At 51.5% G+C, this 22,430-nt stretch overlaps 1 protein-coding gene and 1 long non-coding RNA gene across 2 annotated transcripts in view; both read right to left on the minus strand.

The window, feature by feature from the left end:
* Window positions 1-1,418: 1,418 nt before the first annotated feature.
* The window catches only part of LOC125329381 (deleted in malignant brain tumors 1 protein-like), a 31,840-nt gene continuing 10,828 nt past the window's right edge, over window positions 1,419-22,430 (minus strand). The window contains exons 20-57 of the mRNA XM_048311263.1: window positions 21,930-22,241; window positions 21,619-21,666; window positions 21,065-21,376; window positions 20,754-20,801; window positions 20,200-20,511; window positions 19,889-19,936; window positions 19,335-19,646; window positions 19,024-19,071; window positions 18,417-18,781; window positions 17,605-17,941; window positions 17,294-17,341; window positions 16,740-17,051; window positions 16,429-16,476; window positions 15,875-16,186; window positions 15,564-15,611; window positions 15,010-15,321; window positions 14,699-14,746; window positions 14,145-14,456; window positions 13,834-13,881; window positions 13,280-13,591; window positions 12,969-13,016; window positions 12,415-12,726; window positions 12,104-12,151; window positions 11,550-11,861; window positions 10,685-10,996; window positions 10,374-10,421; window positions 9,820-10,131; window positions 9,509-9,556; window positions 8,955-9,266; window positions 8,644-8,691; window positions 8,090-8,401; window positions 7,779-7,826; window positions 6,272-6,419; window positions 5,854-6,062; window positions 5,031-5,203; window positions 4,241-4,629; window positions 3,110-3,381; window positions 1,419-2,433 (exon numbers count right to left, since the gene is read on the minus strand). Of these exons, the coding sequence (XP_048167220.1) occupies window positions 2,261-2,433; window positions 3,110-3,381; window positions 4,241-4,629; window positions 5,031-5,203; window positions 5,854-6,062; window positions 6,272-6,419; window positions 7,779-7,826; window positions 8,090-8,401; window positions 8,644-8,691; window positions 8,955-9,266; window positions 9,509-9,556; window positions 9,820-10,131; window positions 10,374-10,421; window positions 10,685-10,996; window positions 11,550-11,861; window positions 12,104-12,151; window positions 12,415-12,726; window positions 12,969-13,016; window positions 13,280-13,591; window positions 13,834-13,881; window positions 14,145-14,456; window positions 14,699-14,746; window positions 15,010-15,321; window positions 15,564-15,611; window positions 15,875-16,186; window positions 16,429-16,476; window positions 16,740-17,051; window positions 17,294-17,341; window positions 17,605-17,941; window positions 18,417-18,781; window positions 19,024-19,071; window positions 19,335-19,646; window positions 19,889-19,936; window positions 20,200-20,511; window positions 20,754-20,801; window positions 21,065-21,376; window positions 21,619-21,666; window positions 21,930-22,241 (7,466 nt within the window). The 3' untranslated portion in view covers window positions 1,419-2,260. The remainder of the gene's footprint in view (window positions 2,434-3,109; window positions 3,382-4,240; window positions 4,630-5,030; window positions 5,204-5,853; window positions 6,063-6,271; window positions 6,420-7,778; window positions 7,827-8,089; window positions 8,402-8,643; window positions 8,692-8,954; window positions 9,267-9,508; window positions 9,557-9,819; window positions 10,132-10,373; window positions 10,422-10,684; window positions 10,997-11,549; window positions 11,862-12,103; window positions 12,152-12,414; window positions 12,727-12,968; window positions 13,017-13,279; window positions 13,592-13,833; window positions 13,882-14,144; window positions 14,457-14,698; window positions 14,747-15,009; window positions 15,322-15,563; window positions 15,612-15,874; window positions 16,187-16,428; window positions 16,477-16,739; window positions 17,052-17,293; window positions 17,342-17,604; window positions 17,942-18,416; window positions 18,782-19,023; window positions 19,072-19,334; window positions 19,647-19,888; window positions 19,937-20,199; window positions 20,512-20,753; window positions 20,802-21,064; window positions 21,377-21,618; window positions 21,667-21,929; window positions 22,242-22,430) is intronic.
* Window positions 10,977-11,633, minus strand: LOC125329555. The gene is made up of 3 exons (XR_007205206.1): window positions 11,550-11,633; window positions 11,239-11,286; window positions 10,977-10,996 (listed from the first exon to the last, which is right to left on the minus strand). It is a non-coding gene; the product is annotated as an uncharacterized LOC125329555 (long non-coding RNA).

A 22,430-nucleotide genomic window follows, 5' to 3' on the forward strand; every position in this document is an offset into this window, starting at 1 on the left:
TTTCCCAGCACATCACTCTGTCAAAGAAGTTACACTGAGCTTTGAAAACACTTCCTCTTCTGCTGACAACTGTGAGGGCACTTTGCAAACATACTGGGTTTGTAAAGGTAAAAATGAAAACCATTGACAGGATGAACAACATTAATCAGCTTTCACCCATGACTATAGGAAAGTATCCTGACTGGAAAAAGGATAACCACAGACTTCTCCACAAAGGGATGGTAGTCTGAATCCAGGCAGGAAGGTTTGTGGCACAGAGATCATTCACCAGGCACACGTACATTTAGAGCCTGACCCTTTCCTCATCATCAAACCCAGTTTTCTTGAATCCTGCATTACTCCAATGCCTGAGCATCAAGGGAGACAGCAAGAAATGAGGATGAATCTGAGATATCTACCACCTGAACAGTTTGGCAAAGCTTTCTACAGCAATATTTAATGTGGAAACCATTGAATTTGGTAATTCTTATCACCTTGCATTTTTATCTAGACATGGTATTTCTCCATCTGGGAACCCTGGCACAGACATGCTATGGGAAAACTCAGCTCTGAACAGCACAGGGACAGTGAGGATTGGAGACATCAGGATCTAGACCTGGGATCTTTCTGCTTATCTGGTCAAAATAATATTGAGAGAGTAGGAGAAGTGGAAAAAAGTGCCATCAAACTGTACCCTGCAAGATGGCATGGTAGCAACACCACAGCAGCAAAGCCACAGCAGGAACACGGGAAGGACAATACAGCAGGTCTGGGAAGAGCAGAGGGGAAGGTCCTGTTCTATAGAACTAGGAAAGCCCAGGTCCAGGAGAGTCCTTGCTGTGCTGAGCAGATGGCTGGATTCCTCCAAGCCTGGACAATCTCTGGTCCAGAGAACAGATGAAGAGCCTCCTGGGGGGCTCTGCCCTCCAAAGGTGGCTATAGGCAAAGAGGAGAGGAGGACCCTCAATCCTTGTTCCTCACGTGTGGAAAAAAACTCACACTTTCTGTGTGTAGTGCCAGTCCCTACTTGTGTGATCCCTTCACATCACGGAGAGGTGATGAGAGGCCTGCCTGGAATCATGAGCAGAAGGCAGCTTGAAGGAACAAATGGTACAGGCTGTAGGGCTGATTCCCATCAGAGCTGCCCTTATCCTCCTTGTCAGGTCAGGATGTCACGCAAGAGCACAGCTCACCTTCCTCACACGTCACCACTTTGGCTCACCTTGCACATCTGACACTGCTCAGTTCCAAATGAACTTACCTCTTTCACAGCTGGCTGGAAAACAGGAAAGTCTCAAGAAGGGCATTTCTCAATCAATACCAGTGACCTTTCCACCTGTATTAAGTAGCTTCTTCCAAACAAATTCTTCTTTTTTTATTGTTTTTTTATTTTGTTTTCGCATGGGGATAGGAGACAGGTCCCACTTCCTTATGGGAACTTATGTACATTCTCTCCCTCCCACCCATTCAGGTGTAGAAATGTGTGAGAACAAGAACAGGAATCATTGCTTGGCAAAGCCACTTTGTCAGAAGCCGTGTTCTCGACCCTGACAATGTGTTAGCCATGAGCTCACACACACAAGTGGGATGTTTGCAAGTACACACAAAAAAAATTGCTCAAATTTTCTTTCCTGCTTTTTTTAATTACACATTTATGTAACAGGATTATATTCATCCTCCATACAAAATCTTATAAATGGCCTACATTTACTCAGAGAAATATGAATTTGGGAAGAACCATCCTGCCCAAAGTCAGGAACGCTGTACAGGAATAATTCCTCATGTGCAGCCCCTGAGCATATTTGCTTATGGCTCATTATTGAGATTTTTTTGCTGCAAAGAAACATTTTTCTTGGACTACTTCCAGTGTATCTTATGGTGCTACACAGGTGTTTCATCTGCATATCAGCAATGGCCAGATAAGTCCGTTCTTGTTTCTCAAGTCACCTAAATCAGTCTTCTCAGACAGACACTCAATGCGGAGTTCAACTGAAATGCTTTGAAATGTCCAGCACTGAAGATGCTTATATGAATGCTGGGATGAAAGAAATCAACCTTTCTTTACACCTTAGGTGTGTTTGGACTAGATTTTAAAATCAGATTGCTTTATAAGTTCAGTTCATGGCACCTGGTATCAGGTGCAATCTTGATGCATCTTCAAACATGGTCAGAATGGTGGAACAGCCAAGTAAGAGCTGCCCTTTACACTGATTGCAAACCCAAATAACGAAGCAGGTGGCTGGTGAAAGTATCCTTCCACCTTCATGTCTGGAGCTACTTCTCACATTTTCTGGTAGGGGATGAGCTCCTGCAGTTTCCACTTCCAAAGAAATCCTCCCACTGTGAGAACGGCAGCTACCAGCACCACGGTGGTCACAGCCAGAGGAGCGTGGGAGCTGGCAGCAGGCACTGAGCTCGGAGTTTCCCCTTTTGCCTGGATGTCAGAGGCCAGCTCTGTGCATAAAAGAGTCAGAGAGAGACTTACACTTTTTTTCCTGAGTTAGTTGATTGCAAAGGTAATTAAGCAAATAGAACTGGAGTTTAAATGCACTGATCTGGATCTGAGCAGAAACCAAACTGTTTTAATGTACATTATTTCACAAATGATTCTGTGGCCATGCAAAACAAGTAAAGATTGCAGCAAGAAATTAAAGAGAAACTGGGAGTCTGTAATGATTACACTCAAAGACCTTAAGATGTTGCTTTCTGGTAGTGGAAACAGCAGCTAAAGGACACTGAGAAACAGCACTTCCAAGAGGACCTAGAGATTGGTTGTAAATAAATAACAGACATGCAAATCAGGCATAGACAGCTTTGGAAAATTAATATAAATCCAGCAGGGAGATGGGTTACATCTCATCCCTCTTCCCATAGAACTGAATCAATTGCCATTTGACATGTGCAGAAAAAAGAATGGATATAAACTATGATAGAAAGGAAAGAGCTTGTAAATCTAATAGAAATATTTTATATATTAAAAAAATAATTATCCCCCATAAGAATTATAGCAGATTTGTAAATAAACCAGCAAAGGCACATATCAGAGCTGAACTGAATTTCATGTCTGAACTGAAATGCAAACACACAGTAACACCCAGAGTCTTACGTTATTAAAGATATTTAAACTTACCAATGTTCCTGTTCTCAATGTGAGCTTCCCGAAGCTGCACAGGTCCAATAACAACATTCACTTGTTTATGGGAAGAATCTGCATTCCTCTTGAACCTACTAACACAGCCTTGATAGCAGCGGGAGGAGTAGTCATGGTACCTGCACACCACCAGCTCACACTGCAGGAAAACTGACGGGAATCGGTTCACGAATGAGAAAGAGTTAAACCCAAACCGAGCAACATCGCTGCGTGGTGAGGGGAAAAGAACGTAGGTAGAATCACTAGCACACCTGGAAAGATAAAAAAATCAACAGATTAGCTATTAACTCACAGCTTCTCTTGAGTAGAAGCACTATTACACCCTCTCTTTGAAGTAAGTTTCAAGGTTAGATATAAAACCAGGAAGTAAAAGAGAAATCAAAAGCCTTAAAAAAAAAAAAGTGCTTTTAGCAAGAAAAGGAATTACTAAATGTACACAGCAGAGAAATTTCATAGCTTAACAAATTCTGCATACACATGAATAGCTGAAAAATGGCTAGTGGTTCTGATGGCTTCTGTGTTTCAGGTGAGAGCCAGTTTTGCATTTGCCAACAGGATTAACTGTTTGAAAAGAGGCCCCTGAAAGTTGTTGCAGATAGAGAAACTCCCTCTTTCTACTCTGGAAGCATAAAACTCATTTTAATAGAAGTTTGGTTTTTTTTAAATAAGCATTCTCTTTAGTGCTTCAATGTACTTTGGTATAAAATTAAGCAAAGTGGTTTAGGCTTCTAGAATAACAAGAAAAGCCTAAGGAATGTCTCTTCTCTTTGAGTAGACAGTTTTGTATTCCAGTTATGATGCTGTAAAACTCATGACGTACAGAAATGTAGAGCCATTGACATCCCTCCATTTCATACATCTATTTCAGAAACGAAGTCAGTCCTCAGTGCCTCACTGCCTCCTTGAGTTGCTTGACTGCAACTCCTGAATGACGTTTGGTTGTCATTCTGCATTTTATTCAGGCTTTGCCAAAAGGCTGTTTCAGAAGCATATTTGCCCTGAGAATTGCAACCAATGTACACTGGCCCCAAATCACCTCTCTCACAAATTAAGCTCTTTTAGAACTACACATAGAGACACTTTTAAAGTAATTTTTTACAAAGTTCTTACCCACTTTTGGTCAGTTCATAGACCAGTGTTGTAAAATCACTAGAATCCGGTGATGCCACACATGTGTCCACAAATACTGTCAGATTTTGGTCAGAGCTGTGAAGAGAAGCTTGAAGGAACAAATTCTGATCCATGTCAACATAGTATGGGAAGTCATGCACTGGCCACTGGAAAGATGAGGAGTTGTAGAACGTCAAGTTCACGTTGTATCTGCCATACTGGGTTTCGTTGATGTCGATGACGTCATTGGCAATGTACATGCCTTTCACCCAGGTGTTCTGCAGCATTTTGCAGCTGATGTGCAAGTGAAGGTCCTTGTGCCTCTTGATGACTCTACCAGGAGCAGACACTTTTATCACATTGGAGTAGGTGATCGTTTCGTTGTTGCCCTGTTTGACACATAAATGAGTATTAAATTACCACATGTGGTCATGTTCACTGTAAATAGTGTGAGTACTGTGAACTTCTGTATGTGCCAGGTCCTAGTAGCAGTCAGAAAGGATGTGTCCTACTGAAAAATCCCAAGCATTCTGGATGGGATTGTTCACTTAAATCTCCCCTCTATTTTTGTTCTCTAGAACATCATTCTGAAATAGGTACAGGGAAGGATATAGGTACTCTGGGAAGGATGAGTAGAAATATTTAACAAACCTCAGCCTCCAGAAACACATGCTCCTTTTCAGTGTTTTGAATGCCTGTGGCCTACAACACTCTTTGCAATCCATGACAACTTTCCAAATGTCTATTAAATTCCCATGCCCAGAGCTCTCCCAAATGTGTTGACACTAACCTGTCTACGTGTACCACAGTTGCTGTATGAAATGTTGAATATAACCTCAGTTGATGTGATTTTTGGTCTACAACTGGGGTCTTCAAGGCTGATGCTCCCCATTGAGTAGCCCTGGGACTGGAGATAGTGTCTGTTTACCACTGCGTGCATGTAGGTTGGCAAGCACAGAAGGGCTAGGGAAAAAAATATGAATTATTAGTGGTTTCAGGTACTTGATAATGCTTCCATATTGCAAGTCCAACAAATGTAATAACTGCTACCATTTAGAGAAGAGAATTCATAAGCCAAACCACTTATTTTTACACTTGAGATTTAGATATGAGTAAGCAATAGGACAGGTCACCCAAAGAAGTAGTTTTAAGTATTTCATCCTTTGAATGATGAGACACAGCTAGACCAGTTCTTAATGGACCTGACCTGGTGCTGGCAGTAGCTCTGTTTTGAATAGTTGGACAAGGAAACCCCCAAAAGTCCTTTCTAACCAACATTTCTATGATTTTGTGAAAGTTTCTCCAGAATGGTACAAAAAAATACATGAATTATAATGTGATACAAAGAAATATGAGTTTAAAAAACAACTTAGAAATAAGTAGCGAAAACATCTAAAGGCAAATAAATCAAATATTTTTAAAGAAAAACTAGTTATTTTCTGAAAGTGAGCGGTCAATAATGAGTTACAAAATTCAAGTAGGAATATCATCTGTGTGGGATTCCTTTAACAATGTTAGCAAATACTTATTTAGTAAAAGATCAGTGTATAAAAGCTTCTGAGCAAAGAGAACATTACCACGAGAACAGAATTACAAATAGAATGGAAATTTACTGGTGTTCTGGTCTGCTGGAAAGGACTGATACTGAGCCTGAAAACTTCCATTGGAATATCTGGAGTCACTGTAAAACCTGACAGACATGAAGTTTGAGGATGACGTGTACGTGAGAGGAGAACTAGAGCAAATTCTTCCAAGTAGAGGAGAAGAGTTGGGTGGGCCATCATAGATCTCAATGTAGTCATACCGGCATCCACCTTGCAACCTGAGGAAGAAATGAGAATATATTAAAAAATGCATTTGGTAAACTTTGGGGTTTAAATACGGAACAAACAATATAATAGGATTCTGCACCTACACATTTCCCATGTATATTTATCATTCACTTATAGGATGGGAAATGTGCCCAGGAACCGTGGATACAGTTGAGATTTGGAATATTCTTATTGCCCAAGCAGAAAGTGGTTTACTTACTGAATGTTATCAAACGTGAGCATAATGCGGAAATTATTTGTTACATGTATTTGCCACAGACAATCTGCTTTATCTGAATAATTCAAAGAAGGACTCCGAAATGTTCCAGAGGAATTAAAAAGTGTGTCACCACAAATAATATTTTGACCTGAAATAGAAAAAAAAAAAAAGAAAATAAGGTATAGAAGTGATTCATTTAGATTTACTTCTGATTAAATAAAAATATGTTCTATAGGCACAAGGCATCACAACACAAGCTTAAATCTCTAAAGAAACGTAATGCTTGTTCTCTTCTCAGTTAGGCTAGAAGAGCGATGAACTCTTCCGAGAATTCCGACCCATGCTTGAAGTTAATAACTGTGTGGGATTCAGGCACAAATGTATGAAATAAATTAAGAAGTGGTAGCCTCAAGACCATAAAATCAGGGAACGAATAAAAGAAAACCTCCCATGGAATCAGAATACTCTGAAACCCACCCCCAGCAATACAATCACTCAAACAGAAAAGACCAATGTGTAGCAAAAAAAGAGTTGAGACCAGAAAGGTTTTTTACAAACACATTATACTATGAGAATGACAGAGATCATACCTGCAAAATAGTAATTAATATACTTCCACAGTAATGGATTGGAGGAATGGACAAAAACACATTAAGCTGAAGGATTAGAAAAAAGGGCTGAGCTTGTGGGACCTCTATGTAACAAAGAAAAAGAAGCAGCGAGGCCCTGGTGGCTGAGGAAGCATGGCCAGCTTTCCTCCCAGTGCGGGGCATGTTGGTGCCACCTTGGCACATGGTCAGCGGAGAGACCGGGAGCATCAGCAGAATAGTCGCACATGATGGGATATACCAGAAACATAATCCTGCCCTCATGCCCAACACACATCGAATTCCTACCAGCTAAGACCACTTTCTGAAAGTGTCCCGCTGTGCAGGCAGTCAAATCAATGGTACCTGAGCACACAACACCAGCATCTTCACCATGGTTGCAGTTGTGGACGCCCCAGCCACGGTGGCTGCACTGGAAGAGGGACGACTCCCACCCTGCACAGTTCACATCATCCAGGTAGATGCTGCCACTGCCTTGTCCAAAGGAGGCGCTCGATGTTGCAGAAACAGCAAAGCCACATCCCAGCTGCCTGCACACCACCTGGGCATCGCTCAGGTCCCAGCTGTCGTCACAGACGGTGCCCCGACCCCCGGAGTGTGAAATCTCAACGCGACCCTCGCAGCGGTTGCTGCCGTTCACCAGGCGGATGGTGGCATCTTGGAAAGAAGGACATATGGAAAACTTGGCAAGAGACTCTAGCACAAAGGCACCTTCTCTTGCCGGGGCCTTGGCATCACTCTGTGAGTTACAGACCACCCCGACTGCCAGTCTGGGCTGTGTTCAACTGCTTTTCCGTGGTTCTCCTCTCCCACCGAGAAAACCAAAGCCCAGACTCTGAGGCACTAATTGTTTCTGCACAAAGCAGTGGCCACAAAACCCAGGAGACATTCAGACCCACCTGAAGGAGCAGAGCTGGTGGTGCTGGGTGTGGTTGTACTTAGGGCACCTGTAGGGGAGGAAAGGAAAGAGGCAGGTGAGGCCTGTAAGATGAAGAACCGTGACTGGGTTTCTGCTGTGCGGGGCATGTTGGTGCCACCTTGGCACCAATATGGGCAGTGAAGAGCCCAGGCAGCTCGACAGAATGGTCTCACATGGTGGGATCCACCAGAAACATAATCCTGCCCTCATGCCCAACCCACATCGAATTCCTACCAGCTAAGACCACTTTCTGAAAGCGTCCCGCTGTGCAGGCAGTCAAATCAATGGTACCTGAGCACACAACACCAGCATCTTCACCATGGTTGCAGTTGTGGACGCCCCAGCCACGGTGGCTGCACTGGAAGAGGGACGACTCCGACCCTGCACAGTTCACATCGTCCAGGTAGATGCTGCCACTGCCTTGTCCAAAGGAGGCGCTCGATGTTGCAGAAACAGCAAAGCCACATCCCAGCTGCCTGCACACCACCTGGGCATCGCTCAGGTCCCAGCTGTCGTCACAGACGGTGCCCCGACCCCCGGAGTGTGAAATCTCAACGCGACCCTCGCAGCGGTTGCTGCCATTCACCAGGCGGATGGTGGCATCTTGGAAAGAAGGACATATGGAAAACTTGGCAAGAGACTCTAGCACAAAGGCACCTTCTCTTGCCGGGGCCTTGGCATCACTCTGTGAGTTACAGACCACCCCGACTGCCAGTCTGGGCTGTGTTCAACTGCTTTTCCGTGGTTCTCCTCTCCCAGGGAGGGAATCAAAGCCCAGACTCTGAGGCACTAATTGTTTCTGCACAAAGCAGTGGCCACAAAACCCAGGAGACATTCAGACCCACCTGAAGGAGCAGAGCTGGTGGTGCTGGGTGTGGTTGTACTTAGGGCACCTGTAGGGGAGGAAAGGAAAGAGGCAGGTGAGGCCTGTAGGATGAAGAACCGTGACTGGGTTTCTGCTGTGCGGGGCATGTTGGTGCCACCTTGGCACCAATATGGGCAGTGAAGAGCCCAGGCAGCTCGACAGAATGGTCTCACATGGTGGGATCCACCAGAAACATAATCCTGCCCTCATGCCCAACACACACCGAATTCCTACCAACTAAGACCACTTTCTGAAAGCGTCCCGCTGTGCAGGCAGTCAAATCCATGGTACCTGAGCACACAACACCAGCATCTTCACCATGGTTGCAGTTGTGGACGCCCCAGCCACGGTGGCTGCACTGGAAGAGGGACGACTCCCACCCTGCACAGTTCACATCGTCCAGGTAGATGCTGCCACTGCCTTGTCCAAAGGAGGCGCTCGATGTTGCAGAAACAGCAAAGCCACATCCCAGCTGCCTGCACACCACCTGGGCATCGCTCAGGTCCCAGCTGTCGTCACAGACGGTGCCCCGACCCCCGGAGTGTGAAATCTCAACGCGACCCTCGCAGCCGTTGCTGCCGTTCACCAGGCGGATGGTGGCATCTTGGAAAGAAGGACATACGGAAAACTTGGCAAGAGACTCTAGCACAAAGGCACCTTCTCTTGCCGGGGCCTTGGCATCACTCTGTGAGTTACAGACCACCCCGACTGCCAGTCTGGGCTGTGTTCAACTGCTTTTCCGTGGTTCTCCTCTCCCAGGGAGGGAATCAAAGCCCAGACTCTGAGGCACTAATTGTTTCTGCACAAAGCAGTGGCCACAAAACCCAGGAGACATTCAGACCCACCTGAAGGAGCAGAGCTGGTGGTGCTGGGTGTGGTTGTACTTAGGGCACCTGTAGGGGAGGAAAGGAAAGAGGCAGGTGAGGCCTGTAGGATGAAGAACCGTGACTGGGTTTCTGCTGTGCGGGGCATGTTGGTGCCACCTTGGCACCAATATGGGCAGTGAAGAGCCCAGGCAGCTCGACAGAATGGTCTCACATGGTGGGATCCACCAGAAACATAATCCTGCCCTCATGCCCAACACACATCGAATTCCTACCAGCTAAGACCACTTTCTGAAAGCGTCCCGCTGTGCAGGCAGTCAAATCCATGGTACCTGAGCACACAACACCAGCATCTTCACCATGGTTGCAGTTGTGGACGCCCCAGCCACGGTGGCTGCACTGGAAGAGGGACGACTCCGACCCTGCACAGTTCACATCGTCCAGGTAGATGCTGCCACTGCCTTGTCCAAAGGAGGCGCTCGATGTTGCAGAAACAGCAAAGCCACATCCCAGCTGCCTGCACACCACCTGGGCATCGCTCAGGTCCCAGCTGTCGTCACAGACGGTGCCCCGACCCCCGGAGTGTGAAATCTCAACGCGACCCTCGCAGCGGTTGCTGCCGTTCACCAGGCGGATGGTGGCATCTTGGAAAGAAGGACATACGGAAAACTTGGCAAGAGACTCTAGCACAAAGGCACCTTCTCTTGCCGGGGCCTTGGCATCACTCTGTGAGTTACAGACCACCCCGACTGCCAGTCTGGGCTGTGTTCAACTGCTTTTCCGTGGTTCTCCTCTCCCAGGGAGGGAATCAAAGCCCAGACTCTGAGGCACTAATTGTTTCTGCACAAAGCAGTGGCCACAAAACCCAGGAGACATTCAGACCCACCTGAAGGAGCAGAGCTGGTGGTGCTGGGTGTGGTTGTACTTAGGGCACCTGTAGGGGAGGAAAGGAAAGAGGCAGGTGAGGCCTGTAGGATGAAGAACCGTGACTGGGTTTCTGCTGTGCGGGGCATGTTGGTGCCACCTTGGCACCAATATGGGCAGTGAAGAGCCCAGGCAGCTCGACAGAATGGTCTCACATGGTGGGATCCACCAGAAACATAATCCTGCCCTCATGCCCAACACACATCGAATTCCTACCAGCTAAGACCACTTTCTGAAAGCGTCCCGCTGTGCAGGCAGTCAAATCCATGGTACCTGAGCACACAACACCAGCATCTTCACCATGGTTGCAGTTGTGGACGCCCCAGCCACGGTGGCTGCACTGGAAGAGGGACGACTCCCACCCTGCACAGTTCACATCGTCCAGGTAGATGCTGCCACTGCCTTGTCCAAAGGAGGCGCTCGATGTTGCAGAAACAGCAAAGCCACATCCCAGCTGCCTGCACACCACCTGGGCATCGCTCAGGTCCCAGCTGTCGTCACAGACGGTGCCCCGACCCCCGGAGTGTGAAATCTCAACGCGACCCTCGCAGCGGTTGCTGCCATTCACCAGGCGGATGGTGGCATCTTGGAAAGAAGGACATATGGAAAACTTGGCAAGAGACTCTAGCACAAAGGCACCTTCTCTTGCCGGGGCCTTGGCATCACACTGTGAGTTACAGACCACCCCGACTGCCAGTCTGGGCTCTGTTCAACTGCTTTTCCGTGGTTCTCCTCTCCCACCGAGAAAACCAAAGCCCAGACTCTGAGGCACTAATTGTTTCTGCACAAAGCAGTGGCCACAAAACCCAGGAGACATTCAGACCCACCTGAAGGAGCAGAGCTGGTGGTGCTGGGTGTGGTTGTACTTAGGGCACCTGTAGGGGAGGAAAGGAAAGAGGCAGGTGAGGCCTGTAGGATGAAGAACCGTGACTGGGTTTCTGCTGTGCGGGGCATGTTGGTGCCACCTTGGCACCAATATGGGCAGTGAAGAGCCCAGGCAGCTCGACAGAATGGTCTCACATGGTGGGATCCACCAGAAACGTAATCCTGCCCTCATGCCCAACACACATCGAATTCCTACCAGCTAAGACCACTTTCTGAAAGCGTCCCGCTGTGCAGGCAGTCAAATCCATGGTACCTGAGCACACAACACCAGCATCTTCACCATGGTTGCAGTTGTGGACGCCCCAGCCACGGTGGCTGCACTGGAAGAGGGACGACTCCCACCCTGCACATTTCACATCGTCCAGGTAGATGCTGCCACTGCCTTGTCCAAAGGAGGCGCTCGATGTTGCAGAAACAGCAAAGCCACATCCCAGCTGCCTGCACACCACCTGGGCATCGCTCAGGTCCCAGCTGTCGTCACAGACGGTGCCCCGACCCCCGGAGTGTGAAATCTCAACGCGACCCTCGCAGCGGTTGCTGCCGTTCACCAGGCGGATGGTGGCATCTTGGAAAGAAGGACATATGGAAAACTTGGCAAGAGACTCTAGCACAAAGGCACCTTCTCTTGCCGGGGCCTTGGCATCACTCTGTGAGTTACAGACCACCCCGACTGCCAGTCTGGGCTGTGTTCAACTGCTTTTCCGTGGTTCTCCTCTCCCACCGAGAAAACCAAAGCCCAGACTCTGAGGCACTAATTGTTTCTGCACAAAGCAGTGGCCACAAAACCCAGGAGACATTCAGACCCACCTGAAGGAGCAGAGCTGGTGGTGCTGGGTGTGGTTGTACTTAGGGCACCTGTAGGGGAGGAAAGGAAAGAGGCAGGTGAGGCCTGTAGGATGAAGAACCGTGACTGGGTTTCTGCTGTGCGGGGCATGTTGGTGCCACCTTGGCACCAATATGGGCAGTGAAGAGCCCAGGCAGCTCGACAGAATGGTCTCACATGGTGGGATCCACCAGAAACATAATCCTGCCCTCATGCCCAACACACATCGAATTCCTACCAGCTAAGACCACTTTCTGAAAGCGTCCCGCTGTGCAGGCAGTCAAATCCATGGTACCTGAGCACACAACACCAGCATCTTCACCATGGTTGCAGTTGTGGACGCCCCAGCCACGGTGGCTGCACTGGAAGAGGGACGACTCCGACCCTGCACAGTTCACATCGTCCAGGTAGATGCTGCCACTGCCTTGTCCAAAGGAGGCGCTCGATGTTGCAGAAACAGCAAAGCCACATCCCAGCTGCCTGCACACCACCTGGGCATCGCTCAGGTCCCAGCTGTCGTCACAGACGGTGCCCCGACCCCCGGAGTGTGAAATCTCAACGCGACCCTCGCAGCGGTTGCTGCCATTCACCAGGCGGATGGTGGCATCTTGGAAAGAAGGACATATGGAAAACTTGGCAAGAGACTCTAGCACAAAGGCACCTTCTCTTGCCGGGGCCTTGGCATCACACTGTGAGTTACAGACCACCCCGACTGCCAGTCTGGGCTGTGTTCAACTGCTTTTCCGTGGTTCTCCTCTCCCAGGGAGGGAATCAAAGCCCAGACTCTGAGGCACTAATTGTTTCTGCACAAAGCAGTGGCCACAAAACCCAGGAGACATTCAGACCCACCTGAAGGAGCAGAGCTGGTGGTGCTGGGTGTGGTTGTACTTAGGGCACCTGTAGGGGAGGAAAGGAAAGAGGCAGGTGAGGCCTGTAGGATGAAGAACCGTGACTGGGTTTCTGCTGTGCGGGGCATGTTGGTGCCACCTTGGCACCAATATGGGCAGTGAAGAGCCCAGGCAGCTCGACAGAATGGTCTCACATGGTGGGATCCACCAGAAACATAATCCTGCCCTCATGCCCAACACACATCGAATTCCTACCAGCTAAGACCACTTTCTGAAAGCGTCCCGCTGTGCAGGCAGTCAAATCCATGGTACCTGAGCACACAACACCAGCATCTTCACCATGGTTGCAGTTGTGGACGCCCCAGCCACGGTGGCTGCACTGGAAGAGGGACGACTCCGACCCTGCACAGTTCACATCGTCCAGGTAGATGCTGCCACTGCCTTGTCCAAAGGAGGCGCTCGATGTTGCAGAAACAGCAAAGCCACATCCCAGCTGCCTGCACACCACCTGGGCATCGCTCAGGTCCCAGCTGTCGTCACAGACGGTGCCCCGACCCCCGGAGTGTGAAATCTCAACGCGACCCTCGCAGCGGTTGCTGCCGTTCACCAGGCGGATGGTGGCATCTTGGAAAGAAGGACATACGGAAAACTTGGCAAGAGACTCTAGCACAAAGACACCTTCTCTTGCCGGGGCCTTGGCATCACACTGTGAGTTACAGACCACCCCGACTGCCAGTCTGGGCTCTGTTCAACTGCTTTTCCGTGGTTCTCCTCTCCCACCGAGAAAACCAAAGCCCAGACTCTGAGGCACTAATTGTTTCTGCACAAAGCAGTGGCCACAAAACCCAGGAGACATTCAGACCCACCTGAAGGAGCAGAGCTGGTGGTGCTGGGTGTGGTTGTACTTAGGGCACCTGTAGGGGAGGAAAGGAAAGAGGCAGGTGAGGCCTGTAGGATGAAGAACCGTGACTGGGTTTCTGCTGTGCGGGGCATGTTGGTGCCACCTTGGCACCAATATGGGCAGTGAAGAGCCCAGGCAGCTCGACAGAATGGTCTCACATGGTGGGATCCACCAGAAACATAATCCTGCCCTCATGCCCAACACACATCGAATTCCTACCAGCTAAGACCACTTTCTGAAAGCGTCCCGCTGTGCAGGCAGTCAAATCCATGGTACCTGAGCACACAACACCAGCATCTTCACCATGGTTGCAGTTGTGGACGCCCCAGCCACGGTGGCTGCACTGGAAGAGGGACGACTCCCACCCTGCACAGTTCACATCGTCCAGGTAGATGCTGCCACTGCCTTGTCCAAAGGAGGCGCTCGATGTTGCAGAAACAGCAAAGCCACATCCCAGCTGCCTGCACACCACCTGGGCATCGCTCAGGTCCCAGCTGTCGTCACAGACGGTGCCCCGACCCCCGGAGTGTGAAATCTCAACGCGACCCTCGCAGCGGTTGCTGCCGTTCACCAGGCGGATGGTGGCATCTTGGAAAGAAGGACATACGGAAAACGTGGCAAGAGACTCTAGCACAAAGGCACCTTCTCTTGCCGGGGCCTTGGCATCACTCTGTGAGTTACAGACCACCCCGACTGCCAGTCTGGGCTGTGTTCAACTGCTTTTCCGTGGTTCTCCTCTCCCACCGAGAAAACCAAAGCCCAGACTCTGAGGCACTAATTGTTTCTGCACAAAGCAGTGGCCACAAAACCCAGGAGACATTCAGACCCACCTGAAGGAGCAGAGCTGGTGGTGCTGGGTGTGGTTGTACTTAGGGCACCTGTAGGGGAGGAAAGGAAAGAGGCAGGTGAGGCCTGTAGGATGAAGAACCGTGACTGGGTTTCTGCTGTGCGGGGCATGTTGGTGCCACCTTGGCACCAATATGGGCAGTGAAGAGCCCAGGCAGCTCGACAGAATGGTCTCACATGGTGGGATCCACCAGAAACATAATCCTGCCCTCATGCCCAACACACATCGAATTCCTACCAGCTAAGACCACTTTCTGAAAGCGTCCCGCTGTGCAGGCAGTCAAATCCATGGTACCTGAGCACACAACACCAGCATCTTCACCATGGTTGCAGTTGTGGACGCCCCAGCCACGGTGGCTGCACTGGAAGAGGGACGACTCCGACCCTGCACAGTTCACATCGTCCAGGTAGATGCTGCCACTGCCTTGTCCAAAGGAGGCGCTCGATGTTGCAGAAACAGCAAAGCCACATCCCAGCTGCCTGCACACCACCTGGGCATCGCTCAGGTCCCAGCTGTCGTCACAGACGGTGCCCCGACCCCCGGAGTGTGAAATCTCAACGCGACCCTCGCAGCGGTTGCTGCCGTTCACCAGGCGGATGGTGGCATCTTGGAAAGAAGGACATACGGAAAACGTGGCAAGAGACTCTAGCACAAAGGCACCTTCTCTTGCCGGGGCCTTGGCATCACACTGTGAGTTACAGACCACCCCGACTGCCAGTCTGGGCTCTGTTCAACTGCTTTTCCGTGGTTCTCCTCTCCCACCGAGAAAACCAAAGCCCAGACTCTGAGGCACTAATTGTTTCTGCACAAAGCAGTGGCCACAAAACCCAGGAGACATTCAGACCCACCTGAAGGAGCAGAGCTGGTGGTGCTGGGTGTGGTTGTACTTAGGGCACCTGTAGGGGAGGAAAGGAAAGAGGCAGGTGAGGCCTGTAAGATGAAGAACCGTGACTGGGTTTCTGCTGTGCGGGGCATGTTGGTGCCACCTTGGCACCAATATGGGCAGTGAAGAGCCCAGGCAGCTCGACAGAATGGTCTCACATGGTGGGATCCACCAGAAACATAATCCTGCCCTCATGCCCAACACACATCGAATTCCTACCAGCTAAGACCACTTTCTGAAAGCGTCCCGCTGTGCAGGCAGTCAAATCCATGGTACCTGAGCACACAACACCAGCATCTTCACCATGGTTGCAGTTGTGGACGCCCCAGCCACGGTGGCTGCACTGGAAGAGGGACGACTCCCACCCTGCACAGTTCACATCGTCCAGGTAGATGCTGCCACTGCCTTGTCCAAAGGAGGCGCTCGATGTTGCAGAAACAGCAAAGCCACATCCCAGCTGCCTGCACACCACCTGGGCATCGCTCAGGTCCCAGCTGTCGTCACAGACGGTGCCCCGACCCCCGGAGTGTGAAATCTCAACGCGACCCTCGCAGCGGTTGCTGCCGTTCACCAGGCGGATGGTGGCATCTTGGAAAGAAGGACATACGGAAAACGTGGCAAGAGACTCTAGCACAAAGGCACCTTCTCTTGCCGGGGCCTTGGCATCACTCTGTGAGTTACAGACCACCCCGACTGCCAGTCTGGGCTGTGTTCAACTGCTTTTCCGTGGTTCTCCTCTCCCAGGGAGGGAATCAAAGCCCAGACTCTGAGGCACTAATTGTTTCTGCACAAAGCAGTGGCCACAAAACCCAGGAGACATTCAGACCCACCTGAAGGAGCAGAGCTGGTGGTGCTGGGTGTGGTTGTACTTAGGGCACCTGTAGGGGAGGAAAGGAAAGAGGCAGGTGAGGCCTGTAGGATGAAGAACCGTGACTGGGTTTCTGCTGTGCGGGGCATGTTGGTGCCACCTTGGCACCAATATGGGCAGTGAAGAGCCCAGGCAGCTCGACAGAATGGTCTCACATGGTGGGATCCACCAGAAACATAATCCTGCCCTCATGCCCAACACACATCGAATTCCTACCAGCTAAGACCACTTTCTGAAAGCGTCCCGCTGTGCAGGCAGTCAAATCCATGGTACCTGAGCACACAACACCAGCATCTTCACCATGGTTGCAGTTGTGGACGCCCCAGCCACGGTGGCTGCACTGGAAGAGGGACGACTCCGACCCTGCACAGTTCACATCGTCCAGGTAGATGCTGCCACTGCCTTGTCCAAAGGAGGCGCTCGATGTTGCAGAAACAGCAAAGCCACATCCCAGCTGCCTGCACACCACCTGGGCATCGCTCAGGTCCCAGCTGTCGTCACAGACGGTGCCCCGACCCCCGGAGTGTGAAATCTCAACGCGACCCTCGCAGCGGTTGCTGCCGTTCACCAGGCGGATGGTGGCATCTTGGAAAGAAGGACATACGGAAAACTTGGCAAGAGACTCTAGCACAAAGGCACCTTCTCTTGCCGGGGCCTTGGCATCACTCTGTGAGTTACAGACCACCCCGACTGCCAGTCTGGGCTGTGTTCAACTGCTTTTCCGTGGTTCTCCTCTCCCACCGAGAAAACCAAAGCCCAGACTCTGAGGCACTAATTGTTTCTGCACAAAGCAGTGGCCACAAAACCCAGGAGACATTCAGACCCACCTGAAGGAGCAGAGCTGGTGGTGCTGGGTGTGGTTGTACTTAGGGCACCTGTAGGGGAGGAAAGGAAAGAGGCAGGTGAGGCCTGTAGGATGAAGAACCGTGACTGGGTTTCTGCTGTGCGGGGCATGTTGGTGCCACCTTGGCACCAATATGGGCAGTGAAGAGCCCAGGCAGCTCGACAGAATGGTCTCACATGGTGGGATCCACCAGAAACATAATCCTGCCCTCATGCCCAACACACATCGAATTCCTACCAGCTAAGACCACTTTCTGAAAGCGTCCCGCTGTGCAGGCAGTCAAATCCATGGTACCTGAGCACACAACACCAGCATCTTCACCATGGTTGCAGTTGTGGACGCCCCAGCCACGGTGGCTGCACTGGAAGAGGGACGACTCCGACCCTGCACAGTTCACATCGTCCAGGTAGATGCTGCCACTGCCTTGTCCAAAGGAGGCGCTCGATGTTGCAGAAACAGCAAAGCCACATCCCAGCTGCCTGCACACCACCTGGGCATCGCTCAGGTCCCAGCTGTCGTCACAGACGGTGCCCCGACCCCCGGAGTGTGAAATCTCAACGCGACCCTCGCAGCGGTTGCTGCCATTCACCAGGCGGATGGTGGCATCTTGGAAAGAAGGACATATGGAAAACTTGGCAAGAGACTCTAGCACAAAGGCACCTTCTCTTGCCGGGGCCTTGGCATCACACTGTGAGTTACAGACCACCCCGACTGCCAGTCTGGGCTGTGTTCAACTGCTTTTCCGTGGTTCTCCTCTCCCAGGGAGGGAATCAAAGCCCAGACTCTGAGGCACTAATTGTTTCTGCACAAAGCAGTGGCCACAAAACCCAGGAGACATTCAGACCCACCTGAAGGAGCAGAGCTGGTGGTGCTGGGTGTGGTAGTACTTAGGGCACCTGTAGGGGAGGAAAGGAAAGAGGCAGGTGAGGCCTGTAGGATGAAGAACCGTGACTGGGTTTCTGCTGTGCGGGGCATGTTGGTGCCACCTTGGCACCAATATGGGCAGTGAAGAGCCCAGGCAGCTCGACAGAATGGTCTCACATGGTGGGATCCACCAGAAACATAATCCTGCCCTCATGCCCAACACACATCGAATTCCTACCAGCTAAGACCACTTTCTGAAAGCGTCCCGCTGTGCAGGCAGTCAAATCAATGGTACCTGAGCACACAACACCAGCATCTTCACCATGGTTGCAGTTGTGGACGCCCCAGCCACGGTGGCTGCACTGGAAGAGGGACGACTCCCACCCAGCACAGTTCACATCGTCCAGGTAGATGCTGCCACTGCCTTGTCCAAAGGAGGCGCTCGATGTTGCAGAAACAGCAAAGCCACATCCCAGCTGCCTGCACACCACCTGGGCATCGCTCAGGTCCCAGCTGTCGTCACAGACGGTGCCCCGACCCCCGGAGTGTGAAATCTCAACGCGACCCTCGCAGCGGTTGCTGCCGTTCACCAGGCGGATGGTGGCATCTTGGAAAGAAGGACATACGGAAAACTTGGCAAGAGACTCTAGCACAAAGACACCTTCTCTTGCCGGGGCCTTGGCATCACACTGTGAGTTACAGACCACCCCGACTGCCAGTCTGGGCTCTGTTCAACTGCTTTTCCGTGGTTCTCCTCTCCCACCGAGAAAACCAAAGCCCAGACTCTGAGGCACTAATTGTTTCTGCACAAAGCAGTGGCCACAAAACCCAGGAGACATTCAGACCCACCTGAAGGAGCAGAGCTGGTGGTGCTGGGTGTGGTTGTACTTAGGGCACCTGTAGGGGAGGAAAGGAAAGAGGCAGGTGAGGCCTGTAGGATGAAGAACCGTGACTGGGTTTCTGCTGTGCGGGGCATGTTGGTGCCACCTTGGCACCAATATGGGCAGTGAAGAGCCCAGGCAGCTCGACAGAATGGTCTCACATGGTGGGATCCACCAGAAACATAATCCTGCCCTCATGCCCAACACACATCGAATTCCTACCAGCTAAGACCACTTTCTGAAAGCGTCCCGCTGTGCAGGCAGTCAAATCCATGGTACCTGAGCACACAACACCAGCATCTTCACCATGGTTGCAGTTGTGGACGCCCCAGCCACGGTGGCTGCACTGGAAGAGGGACGACTCCGACCCTGCACAGTTCACATCGTCCAGGTAGATGCTGCCACTGCCTTGTCCAAAGGAGGCGCTCGATGTTGCAGAAACAGCAAAGCCACATCCCAGCTGCCTGCACACCACCTGGGCATCGCTCAGGTCCCAGCTGTCGTCACAGACGGTGCCCCGACCCCCGGAGTGTGAAATCTCAACGCGACCCTCGCAGCGGTTGCTGCCGTTCACCAGGCGGATGGTGGCATCTTGGAAAGAAGGACATACGGAAAACGTGGCAAGAGACTCTAGCACAAAGGCACCTTCTCTTGCCGGGGCCTTGGCATCACACTGTGAGTTACAGACCACCCCGACTGCCAGTCTGGGCTGTGTTCAACTGCTTTTCCGTGGTTCTCCTCTCCCACCGAGAAAACCAAAGCCCAGACTCTGAGGCACTAATTGTTTCTGCACAAAGCAGTGGCCACAAAACCCAGGAGACATTCAGACCCACCTGAAGGAGCAGAGCTGGTGGTGCTGGGTGTGGTTGTACTTAGGGCACCTGTAGGGGAGGAAAGGAAAGAGGCAGGTGAGGCCTGTAAGATGAAGAACCGTGACTGGGTTTCTGCTGTGCGGGGCATGTTGGTGCCACCTTGGCACCAATATGGGCAGTGAAGAGCCCAGGCAGCTCGACAGAATGGTCTCACATGGTGGGATCCACCAGAAACATAATCCTGCCCTCATGCCCAACACACATCGAATTCCTACCAGCTAAGACCACTTTCTGAAAGCGTCCCGCTGTGCAGGCAGTCAAATCCATGGTACCTGAGCACACAACACCAGCATCTTCACCATGGTTGCAGTTGTGGACGCCCCAGCCACGGTGGCTGCACTGGAAGAGGGACGACTCCGACCCTGCACAGTTCACATCGTCCAGGTAGATGCTGCCACTGCCTTGTCCAAAGGAGGCGCTCGATGTTGCAGAAACAGCAAAGCCACATCCCAGCTGCCTGCACACCACCTGGGCATCGCTCAGGTCCCAGCTGTCGTCACAGACGGTGCCCCGACCCCCGGAGTGTGAAATCTCAACGCGACCCTCGCAGCGGTTGCTGCCGTTCACCAGGCGGATGGTGGCATCTTGGAAAGAAGGACATACGGAAAACGTGGCAAGAGACTCTAGCACAAAGGCACCTTCTCTTGCCGGGGCCTTGGCATCACTCTGTGAGTTACAGACCACCCCGACTGCCAGTCTGGGCTGTGTTCAACTGCTTTTCCGTGGTTCTCCTCTCCCAGGGAGGGAATCAAAGCCCAGACTCTGAGGCACTAATTGTTTCTGCACAAAGCAGTGGCCACAAAACCCAAGAGACATTCAGACCCACCTGAAGGAGCAGAGCTGGTGGTGCTGGGTGTGGTTGTACTTAGGGCACCTGTAGGGGAGGAAAGGAAAGAGGCAGGTGAGGCCTGTAGGATGAAGAACCGTGACTGGGTTTCTGCTGTGCGGGGCATGTTGGTGCCACCTTGGCACCAATATGGGCAGTGAAGAGCCCAGGCAGCTCGACAGAATGGTCTCACATGGTGGGATCCACCAGAAACATAATCCTGCCCTCATGCCCAACACACATCGAATTCCTACCAGCTAAGACCACTTTCTGAAAGCGTCCCGCTGTGCAGGCAGTCAAATCCATGGTACCTGAGCACACAACACCAGCATCTTCACCATGGTTGCAGTTGTGGACGCCCCAGCCACGGTGGCTGCACTGGAAGAGGGACGACTCCGACCCTGCACAGTTCACATCGTCCAGGTAGATGCTGCCACTGCCTTGTCCAAAGGAGGCGCTCGATGTTGCAGAAACAGCAAAGCCACATCCCAGCTGCCTGCACACCACCTGGGCATCGCTCAGGTCCCAGCTGTCGTCACAGACGGTGCCCCGACCCCCGGAGTGTGAAATCTCAACGCGACCCTCGCAGCGGTTGCTGCCGTTCACCAGGCGGATGGTGGCATCTTGGAAAGAAGGACATATGGAAAACTTGGCAAGAGACTCTAGCACAAAGGCACCTTCTCTTGCCGGGGCCTTGGCATCACACTGTGAGTTACAGACCACCCCGACTGCCAGTCTGGGCTCTGTTCAACTGCTTTTCCGTGGTTCTCCTCTCCCACCGAGAAAACCAAAGCCCAGACTCTGAGGCACTAATTGTTTCTGCACAAAGCAGTGGCCACAAAACCCAGGAGACATTCAGACCCACCTGAAGGAGCAGAGCTGGTGGTGCTGGGTGTGGTTGTACTTAGGGCACCTGTAGGGGAGGAAAGGAAAGAGGCAGGTGAGGCCTGTAGGATGAAGAACCGTGACTGGGTTTCTGCTGTGCGGGGCATGTTGGTGCCACCTTGGCACCAATATGGGCAGTGAAGAGCCCAGGCAGCTCGACAGAATGGTCTCACATGGTGGGATCCACCAGAAACATAATCCTGCCCTCATGCCCAACACACATCGAATTCCTACCAGCTAAGACCACTTTCTGAAAGCGTCCCGCTGTGCAGGCAGTCAAATCAATGGTACCTGAGCACACAACACCAGCATCTTCACCATGGTTGCAGTTGTGGACGCCCCAGCCACGGTGGCTGCACTGGAAGAGGGACGACTCCGACCCTGCACAGTTCACATCGTCCAGGTAGATGCTGCCACTGCCTTGTCCAAAGGAGGCGCTCGATGTTGCAGAAACAGCAAAGCCACATCCCAGCTGCCTGCACACCACCTGGGCATCGCTCAGGTCCCAGCTGTCGTCACAGACGGTGCCCCGACCCCCGGAGTGTGAAATCTCAACGCGACCCTCGCAGCGGTTGCTGCCGTTCACCAGGCGGATGGTGGCATCTTGGAAAGAAGGACATACGGAAAACGTGGCAAGAGACTCTAGCACAAAGGCACCTTCTCTTGCCGGGGCCTTGGCATCACACTGTGAGTTACAGACCACCCCGACTGCCAGTCTGGGCTCTGTTCAACTGCTTTTCCGTGGTTCTCCTCTCCCACCGAGAAAACCAAAGCCCAGACTCTGAGGCACTA

The sequence above is a fragment of the Corvus hawaiiensis genome, chromosome 8 (assembly GCF_020740725.1).
Source record: "Corvus hawaiiensis isolate bCorHaw1 chromosome 8, bCorHaw1.pri.cur, whole genome shotgun sequence".
Taxonomy (NCBI): domain Eukaryota; kingdom Metazoa; phylum Chordata; class Aves; order Passeriformes; family Corvidae; genus Corvus; species Corvus hawaiiensis.